This window comes from Calypte anna, chromosome 7 (assembly GCF_003957555.1).
Source record: "Calypte anna isolate BGI_N300 chromosome 7, bCalAnn1_v1.p, whole genome shotgun sequence".
Taxonomy (NCBI): Eukaryota; Metazoa; Chordata; class Aves; order Apodiformes; family Trochilidae; genus Calypte; species Calypte anna.
The window spans coordinates 26,545,419-26,564,455 of record NC_044253.1 but is presented as its reverse complement, the minus strand read 5'-3'; the positions used below and the strand labels follow the sequence as shown (position 1 = coordinate 26,564,455).

The 19,037-nt window shown below is 40.5% G+C and overlaps 1 protein-coding gene across 4 annotated transcripts in view; it reads left to right on the top strand.

Moving 5' to 3' along the window:
* TRAF3IP1 (TRAF3 interacting protein 1) overlaps window positions 1-17,375 on the top strand; it is a 41,145-nt gene extending 23,770 nt beyond the window's left edge. For 2 of the 4 annotated variants that reach the window (XM_030454148.1, XM_030454146.1), the window contains 7 exons: window positions 634-724; window positions 1,477-1,560; window positions 3,524-3,644; window positions 3,791-3,827; window positions 4,760-4,836; window positions 15,897-16,120; window positions 16,972-17,375. In XM_030454148.1, coding sequence (XP_030310008.1) covers window positions 634-724; window positions 1,477-1,560; window positions 3,524-3,644; window positions 3,791-3,827; window positions 4,760-4,836; window positions 15,897-16,120; window positions 16,972-17,137 — 800 coding nt within the window. In that variant the 3' untranslated portion in view covers window positions 17,138-17,375. The remainder of the gene's footprint in view (window positions 1-633; window positions 725-1,476; window positions 1,561-3,523; window positions 3,645-3,790; window positions 3,828-4,759; window positions 4,837-15,896; window positions 16,121-16,971) is intronic. The other 2 variants (XM_030454147.1, XM_030454149.1) reach the window with 2 other exon arrangements.
* The last annotated feature ends 1,662 nt before the right edge of the window (window positions 17,376-19,037 follow it).

Genomic DNA, 19,037 nt, shown 5'->3' with positions numbered 1-19,037 from the left:
CTGAAGTGAACGACAGTGTTAGGGGAATCCTTTCTTTGTGTGGCATTGTATGTAAGAAATACTGATAGATTATTCCTCTAACCAAGCTTTCTAGATAGAATCTGAGAACATCCCATGCTTTTTACCTACCAAAATGTTTTGTAGAAACTGGTGAAGTTAGTGAATGCTGATTGTAATCCTGCACAGTTAGATTGTCAAGGCAAAGGTGTAATTTGATTTGTTATAGAAATGTATGGTTTTCCTCTGAGGATTTGGTAGAAAGATCAGCTTTAAATATTGCAAATGTTGCCACGCAACAGTTGAGTGAGATGATGTAATTCTCATAGATGAGGGAATTTCACAATATTAAGAAACAAATAATAAAAAAAAAATGTAAATGTTTTTTCAGCGTCCCTTTTGAATTGTGAATGCTCAGAGCTGTTTAAAAAATGGAAGTTCACAAGATATTTACTTTTTATGTAAGCTTGTAGAATTTTATTTCTAACTTTTAAAGTTTGTCATGTGGTGTATTTCATGAGCACACATTCAGGTATGGTGCTGATGAGATTCAAAAATACTGTTCTGAGGAAAGTTAAACTTCTCTTGCCAGCTAAGCCACAATTGTATGCTTTTGTTTTTTCTTTCATTTAATAGAAGGAGAATCAGAAAATTTGGCTCCTGAAAAGCCTGCAGTATATGAAGATGGGGAAGTACCTAATGATGTTCCACCTCAGCCCAGCCAAAGGTTAGTTCCTGTCCTTAACTCTCTTTGACTCAAGCTATAATATGTCTGGAAGAAATGCAATCTGTTTGAAAACAGCAAGGAAATTTGGAGCAGCACATTTCTGCTAGTGCTACCAAATAATAAATGTTATCCCACATATGGTTCCCTTTATTCACTTTCATTTCCTTCTATAAAGAAAACTTTAACTTTGTGAAGTATTTTGGAGTTATTTTCTTAATCCGTAAAGTGTTTGATGTAATGTTATTAAAATATGAGGGATGTGTGGAGAGTCTAATGAGAAGAACATTGTGTTATATACAGGACTTCCGTAAGTGTGGTGTTATGGATAAGGTGAACTTGCCTTTTAAATCCCAAATTATTTTTCCTTTGCCAAGCAAAGGCTTGTGCAATTCTATCACTTGTGAAAATACTTTTTTTTTTTCTGTTTACATGACAGCATGTAATGTTAATGCTAAATTTTTGGTTAATGGTACATAACTGTGCTGGATGAAGGTTCTTTTTTAGTGAGGAAAAATGAGGTGGTTCTACATGGAATCAAAATTTTTTGATTCAGGACACGTTTTCTAGATTTTCCTAGGCTGCTGCTAAGATAGCAAGTATTGTGATACTGGGTTGTATACCGTGAGTGATTTTAGTGGTTTTATGGATCAGCTAATTTAGTCAGCACATGTGTGTGCACATGCCTCTTCCTTTGGAGCACGTGTGAAGCTTCCTTCTAGATAATAAATGAAAAAGCCTCCTTTATATTGCAGACGCATTCCCCGTCCTAGCAGCGCGAGACCAGCACCTCCCCGAGTAAAACGTCAGGAAAGTGCAGAGGTCTTACTTCCAGAAAGGTAAGGAATGTGGGAGGTGCAAAGCAGATGTTTCTAGTACTCATGCCACAGTATTCTCAGATCTTCCCTGCCTCACTTGCTGCTCAACAGCTTTAGGAGAGATCAGACTGGAAATTCAGAGTCAGAGAATCACAGACTGGTTTGGTTTGGAAGGGACCTTGAAGATCATCCAGTTCCAACTCCCCTGCTATGGAAAAAAGACACCTTCCACTAGACCAGGTTGCTCCAACCCCCATCCAACCTGGCCTTCAACACTTCCAGGAAGACGGCAGCCACAGCTTCTCTGAGCAACCTGGGCCGCTGTCTTACCACCCTCACAGAAAAGAATTACTTCCTAATACCTCATTTAAATCTCCCCTCTTTCAGTTTTAAACCATTCTTCCTCATCCTGTCACTCCATGCCCTTGTCAGAAGTCCCTCCCCAGCTTTCTATGGCCCCTTCAGGTACTGGAAGATGCTCTAAGGTCTCCCTCCTCATTACCTTCTCCAAGCTGAACAACCCCATCTCTCTCAGCCTGTGTCCATAGCAGAGGTGCTTCAGCCCTCTTTGTGGCCTCCTCTGGACTCACTCTAACAAGGTCTGTGTCTTTCTTGTGTTGGGGGCTCCAGAACTGAACACACTCCAGGTAGGGTCTCATCAGAGTGGAATAGAGGAGCAGAATCTCCTCTCTTTACCTGCTGGTCACACTGCTGATAAGGTAGCCCAGGACACTTGGTTTCTGGGTTGGCAGTGCATGTTGCTGGCTTCTGCTGACCTTTTCTTCAACCAACACCCCCAAGTCCCTAACAACCCTGAGGCAATGGCAGGAGTAGGAGACTCCACAGGAAACAGAAGTTCCTCTACCCTCCTGTCACCAGGGCATGTTGTGCTAGGTGGCTGAACTACAAGAAACAGAAAAGCTGTGCAGTGCTAGAAGACCTGAGGTGGATATAGATAGGTGGGTGCAAAATCATAATGCCTTATCAGGCACCACTGACTTGGAGCCTGGTTACCCACCAAAGCAAGACCAAATGCCATCCCCCACCCCCAAACATCAGTACCAACAACATCTGGGATGCTTTAAGGTCTCTAGGTAGTCATGAACATGTACAATGTAGTGAAGCTCCACCAAAAAGACACAGAGGATATCACAAAAAGAAATGTCCGGTGCTTGTAGTGGGGGACTCTCTGTTAAAGGGCACTGAGGCACACATCTGCTGAGCTGACAAAGAATCCCATGAAGTTTGCTGCCTCCCAGGTGCAAAAATCCATGACATTGCTGAAAGGGTGCCACGACTTGTGAAGACCCCTGACTACTACCTGTTGTTACTCTTTCATGTGGGTTTGAATGATGCTGGGAGCAGGAACTTGAGTAAGATGAAGGTAGACTATAAAGCTCTGGGGACACAAGTGAAAAACATTGGGGATACATGGTAAGGCAAGAGGCAATGGGCACAAGTTGCTCCTGGAGAGATTCCATTTGAATACAAGAGGAAATTTTTTCACTCTGAGGACAGACACACTATGAAATGGCTTCCCAGGGGGAGTGGTGGATTCCCCCACGTCAGAAAGTTTTAAGTCTCAGCTTGATGGGACATATCATACAAATAGTAATAGTAGAAGGGTTGGACCAGGTGATCCTTGAGGTCCCTTCCAACCTGACATTTCCTTTTTCTCAGGGCTGTTTTCAGTCCATTCACTACCCAGCATGCATTTGTGCTTGTGATTGCCCCAACTCACATGAAGGACCTTCAAGGCTGCTTTATTTGTTTGAATGTTTCTGCAAATCCAGTGCAGTATTTAAAAGTTAGGGTTGATGTTCCAATATGGAAGTTCAAAAATATGATTTTTTTTTTTTTTTTGCCTTTGTTAAATCTGAAATAGATAATCCTTTTACATTAAACTACCAGAATTATATATCTGTATACATGCAGTGAATATTCCATGCTCAAGAGTGTCTTCATTTGGTTGCATATCTTTCAGGAGTGGCAGTGGTAAAACAGTCTCAAATGTGATTGTAGACCAGCATGTTTCTGGTGATGAGGATGATGAGTTTGTGGTGGAGTCAGCTGTGCTGCTGCCAGAAATGCCAGAGATGGAAATGGTCTGTAAATTTAACAAATTTTAGAACCTTTTTCAAAACTTTGTAACTTACTTGTTTAAGTAGCTTCTAGCTGAATATTTTTAAATAGCTGTATATTGTAGAAATATCAACTTATAGTAACTAAAACTCTCTTCATGCATGTGTAGGAGCCAGAAGTGGAGCTGGTTGAGGATGAAAAGCATGGTATGTTTGCTTTCATATATATGTGTATGTGTATATATATATATATAAAATATAAAATGGTGTTTGAACCAAATGCAGAACACTTAAAAAGTAAATAAAGCAGCAGAACACCTCTTGAGAATAGGAGCTTGTAACCTTTGCAAGAAAAACAAAGATTATTTATTTATAAAATAGTCTTGTTTGTTGAGCAGCTGGACTTGCAGCTGATGTTAAGTATGAATTTTTATTTTCAGTGTCAGTAGGATTTAAAACTTTACATAAAAGTAATTTAATGTTTCCTAGAGTGTCAGGTACAGCTTGTCAGTTCTGAAGTTTGGGATGGGATTGGCTTGGCTATTTAAGGCACATTATAGAAAATGGCTTTTTTGTTTGTTTTCTTTTTAGAAAAAATGACAGAATGGTTCTTAACAGTTATTCTTATGACCTCAGATCTCCAATTCCAGGGCTTCCACTATGGCTGGATGGGGTGTGATTTAGGCACCCAAAAATTCCTTGCAAAGAAATATATATATATATAAATATAAGTATAATGATTATATACATATAATATATATAATAATATATGTAATATATATATGTATATATCTATACCTGTTGTGCAGTTCTTGAATTCTTCCAAAAGAGAGGTGCAAAGGAAAAGCCTTTGTGTTTATACATCTCAAGGATCTGGTTTGGTACCAAAAGATGTTTAACAAATACAGATGATACCGTAAATGATACAGGTTGATTTAGAGGACACTGGGGAAAAAAGATAAAATAACAAACACCTTGTATCTCAGTAATTAAAATACGTAAAATAATGCTATTCATATTGCTCTGAAAGTTGGTCACTTTTAAAAAATTAAGTAGTTTGTTTTCATTTTATTGTCTGAATGTTCTAAAAAACTTTTTAGTCTCAAGCAATGCTGAGAAGTATACTGGTTTTTCAACAGGTGGGCTTGTAAAACGACTCCTAGAAACAAAAAAAGATTATGAAGCATCAAAGAAATCATCCAAGGTAACAGACAGGGTAAGATGCTGTGAAATATTAAAAAGAGCTGTGAATATTAAATACTGTAATTGTGACCTTTTTCTCTGCCTTAGTTGTGTTTTTTCCATTTGTGATCAAGATTTCCTCCTTGATGTTGCTTTTCTTCTCCATTTGTCTGCCAGACACTGTTACCTTCTCTGTAGTGCTCTCTTTCTCAACTTTAATTTATGTGGTCTGTGCTCATTTTCAGTATTTCAGTCCAAACTTTCAGGGAGCCTTCTTAAAGCTGTTCTTTCATTTATCAGAACAAAGCCTGGTGATTTCACCCTTACCTCAGCTGAAGAACAGGTTCCTATTGCCCAACAATCATTATCATTGTCTTATAAAAAAGTGAAAAATCTGTGAATTTATTTGATTTGATTTTTTCCACAACCAGTAGTTAGGAAAGGAAAAGTTGGTGTGGGGGTATTGCTGTTTTGTTTGGGTTTGTGGGGTTTTTTGTTTGTTAGATTGGTTGGTTTTGTTTGTTTGGCTTGTGTTTTTTTGGTTTTTGTTGTTTCAGTCACTTATAAAGAGTCTACCAAGGGTCTAGCAGTCTACAAACCAAAAGCAAATATTTGAACCACTGTGGTTCCAGTGTCTTCCTATTACAACTGGAGAGCACTTGCTTTGTCAGGCTTGCAAAGCTCATGTTAGGAGAAGCAGCAAAAAGCAGAGCATTTAGATGGACTTTTCTGATCTGTTTGCCCTTGCAAAAGTTTCTAGACCACTGAGCTAGTTTGATGTGCTCATGAGGAGGCAGTGAGGAATGCACTGGGGAATGCTGTTGTAAAAATACAAGCACAGAATATTTTGGACAGGCAAGTGCTTCTCATGAACTCTTAAATTTTCAGTTTTAGTGACATCTTCTCATTTTTAAAAAATGTTAATTTAGTATTGTGGGGTTTTATTACCTATATTTTATTACCTATATTCTTTTCCAGGAGTGATCCATAGTTTGGCTTACTGTTTTAAGATTCTGCAACTCAGACCTCAGGAATCTCAAGCTCTTTCAAAGAGGTGTCTGAAATTAACAGTGACTTTCAAAGCCTTGACCACTGGACTGCATGTTTTGGCTGTGTGAAGTGCAGTAATTTGGCAATGGGTGATGACATTGTGATAGGTTTTGAGCAAAGTGTATAGCAGAAAAAAATGTGTCTAAAAGAGGCCTAAACCCATGGTATACAATAGAATGTTTTAGAAACCTGGTCTTATCTAGAACCTATATGACCTTATAATCATCTCTGTAATCTGCAGCAGAAGTGACACAGTGCCAACTTTTAGGATTGGAAATTTGGGAGGCTAAAGTTGGCAATTCTCTGCTCTTAAGCAGAGCTACTCCCATTTGCTTTTGTGTCCAGTGCTAATGGTCTGTGCTGTCACACGAGCCACCCATTTCTTCATTTAGGAAGAAATTCGTTGTTGTGAGGGTGGTGAGACACTGGCCCAGGTCCTCCAGAGAAACTGTGGCTGCTCCATCCCTGGATGTGCTCAGGGCCAGGTTGGATGGGGCTTGGAGCAACCTGGTCTGGTGGGAGTGTCTTCCTCTCTGAAGTTTGGGACTGTTGGAGATCTAGGCGTGCTTGCCTGGGAGAATATTCCTATCATGGATTGCAAGGGATGAAGTTCATGAAGAAAATGAATCCTCCTTAAAAGAATTGAAACACCTTTAGTTTCATGCTCATAAATGGTTAGGAATAGCTAAAACTTTATCCTATCTGCTGAATCAAGTACCATTTATTATAAATGTGCAGCTTTTAGTGTCTGCATACTGGTTACTGAAACATGGGTGTCTATTTCTCATATGTCTGGTGTGAAAATCTGCCTGCCTGAGCAAGTTATATAAACTGTTAGGGGAAAAGAAGAGCTAGAAGTTGATGGTACTCTGTTTGCACAGTAGCTCTAAAGCTTATTTACAGGAGTGTGTGTGTGTGCTGAGCTGGCGCTTGCAAGAACGTGAGATGTAGCTGCTCCTATTCCTAGTTTTATAACTAGATGGTGCTGTTGAATAATAGTCTCGAGACTAAATTTTGGTAGCTGTTCATTTAATGTCTTCTGCTGGGACAGAATTGTACTGTAGGCTGCACTGGTTGGTCTTGTGGCACTGGACATAGAAAGGGACAATAGGGAGGGTTTACAAAACTGCCTGCATTTCATGCTCAGGAAGCTTCCTTTGGTGTTTGTGCTAAATTACTCTTTTTTTTTTCTGAATAAGAATAACTAATTAACTGATTCCCTTTCAACTCCTTGGATTTTTTAAATGCACATGGACAACTGTGTCCTTCTACAATAACCATTTAGTCCCATTGCCTGTTTTCAGTTTCTAAAACATTCATTCAGTCCTTGTTTATCTTTTGTTGCATCCTTTGGAGCACTGATCTGTGTTAGCAGTGCTGATAATAGGCAACTAATTCTGGAAAAAAAACATGCTGACTTCCTAGTTCATTACATGAAAACCTGCACACAATGCTAAGTTCCTGGAATATCATCTGATCTCATAGCCAAGCAGCTGGCTGCTACTGCAGTAGCTTTCTTTGTCACTACTGCTTTTCAGATTATGTTGTTGCATTCATTGAGATCCAGAGAGGAGATGTGTAGCTTTCTTGAATGCAGAGGAAAAAAAAAAGATCTGTGGCTAATATGATTAAAAATGTTCAGAGTTCAATCAGGACTTGACAGATGTAGTTCAGAAAACATGAACTGGAGCCCTGGGAATTTATTTTAGAGGATAGAGACACTGTGATGAAGGAGACAGTAAAAGTAAAAAACACATTTCCAATGTGGTGTTGCCTCTGGGAATATTTTAGGGACCAGATACGCAGGGGGTAGCATGTGGGGGTCTGGGGTGCTCGTGTAGCCCAAGCATCATCTCAAAATGATGTTCCTTGCACCACGAAGAAGACAGTGACAAGATTTATTCTTCCAAGACTGCAGACCAGCATTGGAATCTCTTGGAGAAAGGCAGCAAATGTAATTAAAAAGCAGAATGATTTTCAAGAGGTTTATTCCTGCCAAGTGGTTTAGGCAGGGAAGTGGAACCATGTCCTGTTGTCTTGATGGGATAGCATGAGTGGGTCAGTGAGCTCTGGCCAGTGTGATGTGTTCCATTGACTGGAGGGTTTGTGCCAGGTCTAGCTCTGGAGTCTGCTGGGAAGCAGCATCAGTCTGGGATTTGACCATTTCTCCCCAGACTGTCAGCTCTTTAATTTCTTTTCCATCAAACTCTCCAGAAGAAATATCTTCTACATTGCTTTTGCAACTGGATTCCAAAACATACTATGCATCAGAGAGCAAAATGTCACTGTACTTCTGTATTCTGGGGTAAGGTAACCAAGAGTGCCATGAAAATTTGAAAGAATATTTGCTTTGACAATGACATCTGGTGAAATTAAGATTGTCCTTTTGTCTGTCAGTAAGAACGTTCATCTTCCCTTGTTTTGTAAAACTATTTAGTACATGCAAAAAAAAAAAAAAACATTTTCCCAGTTATAGCCATTAGTCTTTACAGCCTTGTTCTTCTGCCAGTTGGGAAAATGAAGGGAGAAAAAATTATGTGTGTAGTCTGAGAGCTGGAACTTTTGGCAAATACTTTTGTAAATCCAGTATTCTGCAAAAAAAATGACCAATGGATCTACCTGATTTATCATGGATTAATCAACTAGAAATTAGGTGAAGATGGTAAATTAATCCTAATGAAACACTGGGAATTTTTCACACCTTTATTCTAATTGCTGACTAATGCCAAGGAGCATTTATTTGTGCTAAAATCATTCCTCTGAAACCTTTTATGTCCTGCATTTCCCAAACATGCATTTGCTTTTTAAGAAGTTCTTATAAAAAAGAAAAGAATAGAGAAGGAAAGAAGGCTGGGACTTTGATCATCTAGTTTTTGCATGTGCAGAAACTTAAAATAATATACACAATTTTCAGGTCAAAGACAGAGGTCATTCTGGAAATACACAGGGTTTTTGCTGCCTTGATTAGCTGTGTTCAACCTAACAAATTCCTAAAAAGACTTCCTAGATATATTTGTTTAGAATCTAACCCTCTAATGTTAAACAGAGAAGGAAACAGATGTTACATTTTGTATTCCACTTCATTTATTTGATGTGTGGAAAATGTAGGCAGGTTATTAAATAGTTTAAGCAAGCAGGATCACAGAATTCCCATCTTTGCACTACCAAATACAGTTTGCAGGCTTCAAAAAAGCAGCAGCTTTGAGGTTTCTACAAGGAACAAGTGATATTAAAGAGCTTAACACCTGGATAATATTAACCTTAATTACAGATGTGATAAATGAAGCATGTGCTTCTAAGCTTAGAACAAACACAATCACTGCTGATTCTGTTTGTTTAAAGTTCTTCAGGTCACTGATTTTTTGTGTTAATCCATCAGCTGCACGACACCGGGTGTCCCCTCCAGTCAGTGCAATTAGCAACGTGTCACATTAAGCAGATGTATTAGTGTGTCCCATCACTGAGGTGTTCAGAGGAGACTCCCTGCTTCAGACCACAGCTTCTCAGCATCCTGCCAGCTTAATATGTCATGAGAAATGGTGAGAGGAAAATTTAAGAGGAGTTACCTGCCCGAGGGCTTTAATCTTTGGTGACAGCTCTGTTCGTGATGATGTGACGTTAATGCAGGGATCTGAGTAAGTTGCAGTGAGACATCTTTGGGGCAAGCATACAATCCCTGAAAAAAAAAAAAAAAAAGAACTGGTTGTGGAGAAGTACCACAGGAGCTTAAACTGAATGAGAGTATCTGTGAGTGTCCTTGTTCCACTGCTGCCAAAACTCAGAGGAAAACCCCTGTGATCCCCAAGATGTTCACAGCTACACACTGTGAACACAGGACCTGTAATACTCCTGGTGTCATGGCTCCTTGGCTGCAGCCTTTGCACCCCAAAACACAAAATGTTCTGTCCTGTGGGTACAGTATAAATGCAACATGAGGCAGCAGATGGATGTGTTAAACTGAAAGGATATATAAAAATGCAGTGAGACAGCTGGGATTTCCATCCCTTGTAGAGCACGCAGTGCATCAGCTGTGTGGCAGCAGGGTGTTGTAGAACACAGTACAGGTGACTTTCTTGTATGTCAAGAAGTTTATCTGGGGCATAGACTGGTGTGAATGCAGTTAGGTAAAACAAGGAACAGGTTTCTTGCAAGTTCTTTTTGAGCAGGGAAGAGTTTGCTAGTTCAAGACAAGGAGGTTGTGGACACAGTTTCAGCAGTGTGAGCAGAAAAGGAAAGCCAGGCATTCTGACTGGATTAATACTACCTGCTCTCATTAATTACTGATAGAATTGTCTCTTGGCAAGTATGTACCCATACTCAGAGGGTTCTGCTTAGGGTGCTGAATGCTGCACCAAATGTGCAAGGCTTTAGGAGCTGACTTTTCCCCAGCACAGACTGGGTGTGAAGTGAGACAGCCTGGCACTGGGAGTGAGCTGGGGTGTTTTTCCATGTCTGAAAAGTCCAGCTCTTTTTAGAGGTATCAAAAGTGAAGTGGGGGGAGAAGGAAAGCCAGCACCACCACCATCCCCCCCGAAAAAAAAAATCCCTTTATATAGAGCTATCCTTTTAATTTTTCTTGGTGCCTTCCAGCTCCAAAGCAGGTCAGACTGTCTCTGGTAAGTGTAATGGTAAAGAACATTGTGTCTCAGATTCCTTGGCCTGTTACTGAACTCGGTACCTAGCATAAGCAGAAAAAGCATCCTGTTCATTTGAAATGATTTAACATTTACTGTTTTCCCTGTGTTTCTGGGGAAGAGTTTCTTCTGGTGATCCCTGGTGGATAGTTACTATCCACTTAAAATGCAGACTCTGTAAAAGCCAGGAAAAGAAAACACCCTTTATGGTCAAAAAATATTTAGTTCAATAAAAAAGAACCCACTTTGTTGTTTTTGTATTGAATGTATCAAAATTCCTTGTCCAAAATGAAATTTCTGTCCTGTCCTATAGAAATAGGTAGGGGAGAAATGGTGTAGCTCCATAAAACTGTGATTACTTGTGTCTGTTTTCATGATGAGCCATAACACAATAGCTAAAGGGGCTGTAGAAACTATTAAGTGCTTGATGGATGTTTGTTCTAATTTGATCCATATTTTAAAACTGTTTTTAAAAAATGGAAGCATGGGAGAAGCTCTATATGTAAAAGAAAGCAAATATTCCTTCTAGAAATAAACTTTTCAAACAGTATGCTCGGGGGGAGGGGGAGGGGAGTCTATTTTGTCACCTCTTCAGCTTAGTAGACGTCAGGCATTTCAAATAGTCCTCAGCAGCCCTGCTATGGGAAATGGATGCCCTGTGAATGATCCATTTGATGGAGCTGTGCATTCTGCAATATTTATACTCATTGCTTTAGGGAGAGTAAATGAAACACAAACAAATTCTGGTGGTTTCTGAAGCCCTGTTGATAATTTCCCTTTTATTGGTGAAAAAGAAAAAAATCTACTTTTTAATTTCTCAGGTCCCTGCATCCGAGTCCACGCTGTGGTCTGTTCACCTTGAGGTAATGGGAAAGGCAGACTTTTTCCCAGGAATCCAAAATAAACATTTATCTTGGTGCCTTGTGAAAAAACATGCAGGAAAGGAAGTGTGTTGGGCCTACGAAAGTGATACAGTCTTTTATATGGGGATAATTTATTGATTCTTGGTCTTTTATGAAAGGAGAGTTCATTGAGGTGTATGGTGTAATTAAATAGACTGGAACAATTCTGATTCTGACATTTTTCTCAAAACTGAATATATCCTGTTATGTGTTTGTGCAAAGTGAGCAAAGGTGGCATTCAGGACTCTTACCACCCACATTGCCCCTTTTAATAAACCATCTGCCATAATTCGTTGTGATTGAAAAGAGTGTGCCACGTAGACTTTAACCCATGAGGGTAACTGAACCTGAGAGCAGTCATGGTGGTATGGCTGCTTCTCCCCTTCATTCCTTACAATCAGCAATAGCTGGCAAAGTTTGACTGCTTTCTGTAGACTTCAGGACCTGTGACATAGCATCTTGGTAGTACAAGTGCTAATGAAACCAAAGAAAGGGTCATTTTTATTTTTTTTTTCTTGTGAGGAAGGACAACATGTCAGGTGTTGGGAAAATTTTTTTGGAAGCTTGAAATTTAAGTGCTTAAGTACTTCTCTTTTAGAGACAGATTGAAAAAAAAATTGCATCTTCTTACAGCACTTTGATGTGATATAATACATGTTTCAAAGATGTGGGAGGGTTTAACAAGCCTAATGATGTACCTGTTGGAAGTCTGAATGGTGTTTAATAGATTTTTAGTGAGAGCACATTTTAGTACTTAAAAATAGTTTAGATGGTATAATATTTTGTCCTTGTTATGTGAGTTTTGGACAACAGAAGTACACAGAGTAAGCTGGACTTGCAGGGACACTAAAATTATTTTTTAATACTTACTAATATTCATTAGGGTGTCTTTTGATTCACAGAAAATATTCCACAGTGTTTTATTTCCACTTGAGCTTTTCAAGCAGCTGTGTATTTTAGCATGGGATATTTCAAATTGTTAGCTGAATCTGTGTTTTAAAGTATGCAATTCTGGTTTGAATGCTTACTGAATTGTGGGATTTTTGCTTCTCTCCTACTACTTTATTTTCATACCATACTTCCTGGTGGTAAGAAATATGGCTGCTTGGACTGCCCAGGTATCAAGGGAGGTCATATTGGCATTACAAGAATATAAAACATTGAACTTGGGATTTGAAAAAACTAAAATGAAGCATTCTTTAGGTTTTCAGTCACACAACTACATCCTCAGACAATGGACTGACTGAGTCTTATTGCTTCTGGGAAAGCTGTATTTGAAACAAATACATTCTCTCTTGGCTGTGGCTTCTTATAATGGATGGAGGGGAGGAAAGTGGTGAGGGTTTAGTGTGCTTTGGAGGAGAGGAAAAGTAAGGCAAGGAAGCTGTTGCATCTGATACAGCTCTGCTGCTGAATAAAAGGGGATTGTATTGGTCTCTTCCCAATTACATGTAGAAAACATATAAACCTTTCCTATGGCCTTGGTGGAGCACAGCCAGTAGCAAGGACTAGGAAAAATAAGGTAGAATAGAGACCAAAGATTTTCAAATGGTGTGAAAGTGCAGATCTGTTCATACATCTTCACTAGCTGCTGCAAGGCAGAGGTGGGGCCAAAAAAAAGTTATTTTTAGGATAAAAACTCATCATCAACCTCAGATGTGTGCTGAGCCCTAGGAAATGGCTGGGATGATGGCAGTGTCCTCTGATCTGTGCCTTTGGGAGCATTCAGACAAAAGCTCTCCTCTCCAGCCCCTGGCACAGGCTGCCCAGGGCAGTGGTGGTGTCACTATCCTTGGAGGGATTGCAAATGTGTAGTTGTGGTGCTGAGGGACATGGGTTAGTGGTGGCCTTGGCAGTGCTGCATTAATTAATGGTTAGACTTGATGGTCTTAAAGGTCTTTTTCAATGAAACCAATTCTGTGAGAAGCTGGATGATACTGATGGGGGAACGCTGTTGGGCATTGTGCTCAGAGGGTGTCCAAGGAGAAGACCCAGGAGAGAAGATCTGTTTGACCCTTAAGAGCTGTTACCTGCTCTTGGGGAATGAAATGGGTCAAGAAGCAGTGCTTTCATCTTTGTGAGAAGGATACCAAACACATGGATGGCTCCAGAATATATCTAAATAATGTGTTTTATGTAATGTAGTATAATGAAACACCTGCTTCTGAGAGAGAGGTATGGGTCGAGTGAGAAGGAATTAAGATGAGTGCTGTTTTTAACAGTTTAGCCAGCACTCATGAATTGACTTCAGAAGCAAAGGTCACAAGTTCAGCAGCATCTGTCACTTCATCCCAGTTCATAATTAAACAACTTCAACATTATAAAATTGCAGTAAGCTCAGAAATCCCCCAGTTTTCATGCACCACATGTGTGGTAAGACACAAGCATCGGACTTAAGTAAATCTCAGCCTTCAAATTTTTCGAAGTGTTTTCCTAATATATATATGAAAAATATATATGTGTTCATCAGTAAGCCAAGGGCTGCTGAAATGTGTTTGGCAGTCGTTCCTGCTGCCTCCAAATGCAGCTGAACAAACACCCATTGCCTGCACAGGAAGTCAGGCCAGTTGGGCAGAGGGCAGGAGGGGACAGCAGGACAGCTTTGGTGTCCTAGCAGGAGAGAGGAGCACACTGCCACCTCTGTGTGTGCATGTAGCTCCGAGGAACTGTGCTTAGAAATTGGTAGACCTGCCATTGGGGTGGGAGAGAAAGACTTTTCTAGCTTTCCAACATGCATTAAGTGGCCAAAATGACTTGAAATAAACTTTACTTAAAGCTTTATGTGTCTTAAGGAATGAAACTCGGTTTGGGAATTGGACCTCTAGGGCTCTTGGAAAGAAATTTTAAAAAAAGTGATTGTTTTTCTTGATGGGGGAGAAAAAACCCAGTAGACTTTCTCTCCCTGGTGACTGTTGTTTTCAGGGGAAGCTTTATTGGAATCTGATGATGACAGTGTGTCAGTAAAGTGGCATCACTCTGTGCTTTTAGTGGCGTCCTGTTGCTCTTTGGAACTTCGCCGCTTTAGCAAACGCTTTCCTTGGGCTTACCTTGCAGTGTGCTGGGAGGCTGCAGAAGATGGAACACAGGGGTGCTACTGACTGCACGTGAGGGATGTGTGCACAAGAGCTAAAGTATTTTTGAGTGGTTCATGGAGGCTCCTGCAGGCTCCATGGTTTTACAGTGACTGTCAACATAAATACAACATGTACAATAAGTAAGCATGGAATAACTGCTGTCTGTTTTAGCTGTGTAGCAGGAAGTGCTGATGTTAGGATCAGAGTTAGGAGCTGGAAATCCACATACAGGCAATGGAGAGAGAGTCTTGAAGGGCTGATTGAAAGAACTAGAAAGTGGCTTTGTCCTTCAGCTCCTGCTATAGCTTCCTCCCATGTAGCAGCACAACTCTGGGACAGGCAGGTCCAGTGAACATTTATGGTACAGTAGCCTATAACATCATGAGCAGGGCTGCTTCTGCTTCTTCAAATTGCTTTCTTTTAGAACTTATAATCATCTTCCAGAATTTAATATTTCCTGTTTTTCAGTGTCAACCTATGCTGTTACTTTCAGCAGGATTGAGTAAATTCCAATCCACCAACTCCTGATTCAGGGTTCTGGAGGTGAATAGTGACAGTCTGGCCTTTCCCCAGAGATGGTGCAGGAGTTTTCTGGAGTCCCCAGCATAAATGAGTTATGGAGCTATTGGAGTGAGTCCAGAGGAGGTCACAAAAATGACCCATAAGCCTAAGAGGCCGTAGCACCTCTGCTATGGAGACAGGCTGAGAGAGTTGGAGTTGTTCAGCATGGAGAAGATGAGACCTTAGACTTTAAAGCTGGGGAGGGACTTTTGATAAGGGCATGGAGTGACAGGATGAGGGGAAAAACTTTTAAGATTAAAGAGGAGAGATTTGGATTGGATATTAGGAAGAAATTTTTTGCTGTGGAGGTGGTGAGACACTGTCCCAGGTTGCCCAGAGAAGCTGTGGCTGCCCCGTCCATGGAAGTGTTGAATGCCATGTTGGATGGGTGTTGGAGAAATCTGGTCTGGTGGGAGATGTCTTTGCCCATGGCAGCAGAGTTTGGAACTAGATGATGTTTAAGGTCCCTTGCAACCCAAACTAGTCTGTGGTTTTATGTGATTTACATCACAATGAATCTGAAGGAGTTTTCCCTCTCCTACACCCACTGCTTCAGGAAAGATCGTGTTGAAAATGAGAATATCAGCATGATCACTTATGGGATCAAATGTTAATTTTACTTTTGTGCACTTGTGGTGTGAAAATCAATTCAACATTGCTGAAACTATTGCAAGGCTTTGTAGTAGTCTGTAGCTTTCTGCTCATCTCATTCTAGATGCTGCTTTTCTTCTCTTTCATTGCAGCCTGCCATAAACATTTCTCCAGGTGCTTTGCAGTCAGCAGTCTCCAAAGCAGTCTTTATTCAATACCTCATGGGCAACAAACATTTTTCCTAATTTTGATGGTTGCTTTCTTACTCATCTCTTCTATTAGGAGAAGCCTTTGGTTTTGGAAGCAGACAGGAAAAAAGAGAGAGACTTGGTAGCCAAAGAAATTGAGAAGTTTCAGGTCTCTATTCAGACCCTGTGCCGGAGTGCCCTTTCGCTTGGCAGGATCATGGATTACATCCAGGAGGACATGGATGCCATGAAGAATGAGCTGCAGATGTGGAGGCAGGAAAACAGACAGCATGCAGAAACTCTGCAGAAAGAGCAAAGGTGAGTGTGGGCAGGGAAAGTTTGATTTATCTCTTGGGACAGGCTTCAGGAGAGAGGAGAATTTTGCTCACATTTCAAAGCGTATTTGCCATCAGCCATTTTGGTGTGTTGGGGACTTCTTGTTTTTGCAGTCTAAACTGACTTTTGAAGGTGTTTGCAGCTCAATTTCACATGATGTAGGTGACAGCAGAGATGCAAATGCTTGTGTGATGTGAGAGAACTTGATTAGTTTCTTCTCAAAAATATACAAGGAGCAATGGAGGAAGTGCTTGGTAAACCAAGTAGCTGTTACCACCATGTGTGTCACAGTAGGACCTGGGGGCTGCTTAGAATTCCAGACTGCTTTGGATTGGAAAGGACCTTAAAGATCACCCAGTTCCAACCCCTTTGCACAGGCAAGGACACCTCCCACCACACCAGGTTGCTCCAAGCCCCATCCAGCCTGGCCTTGAAAACTTCCAGGGATGGGGCATCCACAGCTTCTCTGGTCCTAATGTTATATTCCAGCTTTTGTCTGCATAAAATGAAGTAAGTGCCTGACATGTGTATGGAGTAGGGTGTAGTACCTGCAGAGTTTTTAGCAGTGAAGTTTTTGGCAGGATTTTAGCAAGCATTAGCCAAGAAATGATTGCTTACTGTTGAATTGTGAGTGGTCTCTCTTGAACAATGTTCTTCTCTGCCCTTGTTGTTTGCTTTGTGCTTCTTATCCTAAACTTTGTTTCAGGGAGGGTGGGGACAACTTAAATTCTTTGAGAACTTTCAGATATTGAATGTCCTTTCTTGGAGGCTTAAGTAACCTGAAGAAGCAGCACAATGTGTCCAGTAACATTATGGTTTTTTTTCTGTTTCAGCATCACAGACAGTGCTGTAGAACCATTAAAAGCTGAACTGGCTGAACTGGAACAGTTGATTAAAGACCAGCAAGACAAGAACTGTGCTGTAAAAGCTAATATTTTAAAGAATGAAGATAAAATCCAGAGGATGGTCCTTAACAGAAATGTGTCTTCAAGAAGGTGAAGAAGAGGGGAAAAAAGACTTGGGACAGACTGACATTTCTACCAAATAAAACCAAAAATAGCAGAGAAGATTGAGATATGCCTTGTTTAGCTGTAAAATGGTTAGGGAGAAGAAATGTAAAAATTATATAAAATCCCATTATTGCATTGATCTTTAGATGTTGATATTACCCAGGATAAAATGAAATTCATTTGAATGCTCAAGTTGCAAAGCCATTAAAAGAACTTGTTTGTTTAGATGTGAGTGGCTGTTACTCACTGACCAGGTCTTCACAGCCCTCTTTCCCTCTCTTGCCTGTTGAGCACGATTTCTGGGCCAGTTCTCTCTGCAACTCCATCTTCTCATTTCCACCAGAATTAGTTTTGAACACCATGCCATGAAAAATTATTATTAGATACTTCTTTTCCTCCCTTAAAAAAAAACCTGTTCTAAACTTCTGCAGGTCAGAAGGTTCCTAAATCTTTTTTGGTATTAACAGGGAAAATTATCTACAAAACAATGCCACAAGATCAAGAAGTAAAGCCTTGTGTAACTTGCAGTTCATTGAGCCCTGACAGAGGTGATGTCACATTTTCAGAGCCATTAGGAACAACTGAAAACACCATACAAGCCTCACCATGTAAGGGAGCAGAAGTATTTTATCTGCACAGGTGTTAATTCCATTTTTATTGCATGTGTTCATTTGGAAAGGATTAATTTAAGTACCTGTTTCCTCCCAAATGCGTGTTCCTGTAACTTTTTGAACATGAGTAATTCCACTGATTCTTTTAGTTAACTGCAGATGCCTGTGCTGTTTTTGCAATGACCTCCTGAGTGTACTGCATATTAGAGGCCAGATTTAGTTATTCCTAAATCTGCAAAGTATAATAGCATAGACACCACGACCCCTGCACTGAGCACAGAGGCTTTAGTCCCCTGCAAGGCTGTTTTCTCAAGATTTTACTGCTATGTGAGCACATCTTCTCCTCCCACATTGTTTGGATTGTGTATGAAGTGCAGGTGTCCTCTTTTATTCCTTCTTTGATTGGAGGTTTTGTTTGTTTGTTTGTTTGTCTGTTTTCTTGGTTGCTTTTTCTGGTATCTGGACCTCAAAAATCCAACCAGTTGGATCATCACTAAATAGCATGAGCATTTAGTATGTTAAATACAGACATGTAAAGGGCAGGGTGCTTTGCTACATGGGGTTTTAATTGGGGGTGGAGGGGAAGAAAGGGATTTGTGAAGAAACAGGAGACATAATCTGTTCTTAGTGTATGACTCTATGGTCTTTGCTTTTGAATTGTCACTTCAATTATTTTAAATTTATTTTTTTATTTCAATACATTGACTTAAATGGTGAAACAGTATTGTAGGTAGGGTCCAGAAAGGCAGGACACCTGCAGTGACCCAGCTCTGCATTGCCAAACTTTTCCTACCACACATTGCTTTTTACCCAGGGGAGCTTATCCTCTGCACCCCGAGTCTCATCAGACACAGGAAAAGAGGTTCAGCATATCCATCAGGCTCCCCAAAGCCCAGAACTAATGGTGAAAGCCTGCATGGTTGATATATAACTTCTGAGAGGTTTGAATGCTTCTTCCCTTCTCCCTTTAAATATTTGCATGGAAAAATGGGGGGCTTGGTCTGATTGCTCAGGCCCCTGCTTAGATGGTGTTTGTCCCCCTGAGCCACTTGTGTGTGTCTGTCACCACCCTTTCAGTGCACAGAAAGATTTGTTACCAGTCCCCCAGCCTTTGCCATCCCCTCAGTGCCTCTCCCACACCCTCTCTGCACCCACAGGCAGGGCCAGTGTGGTGCTGGTGGAGCATGGGGCTGGCAGGAAAGCAGTAAGAGGTCAGTGACTGTGTTCCAGGTGCTCTTCAGGAACATAAAGTATTTGCAGGTCTACTGTAGGATTTAA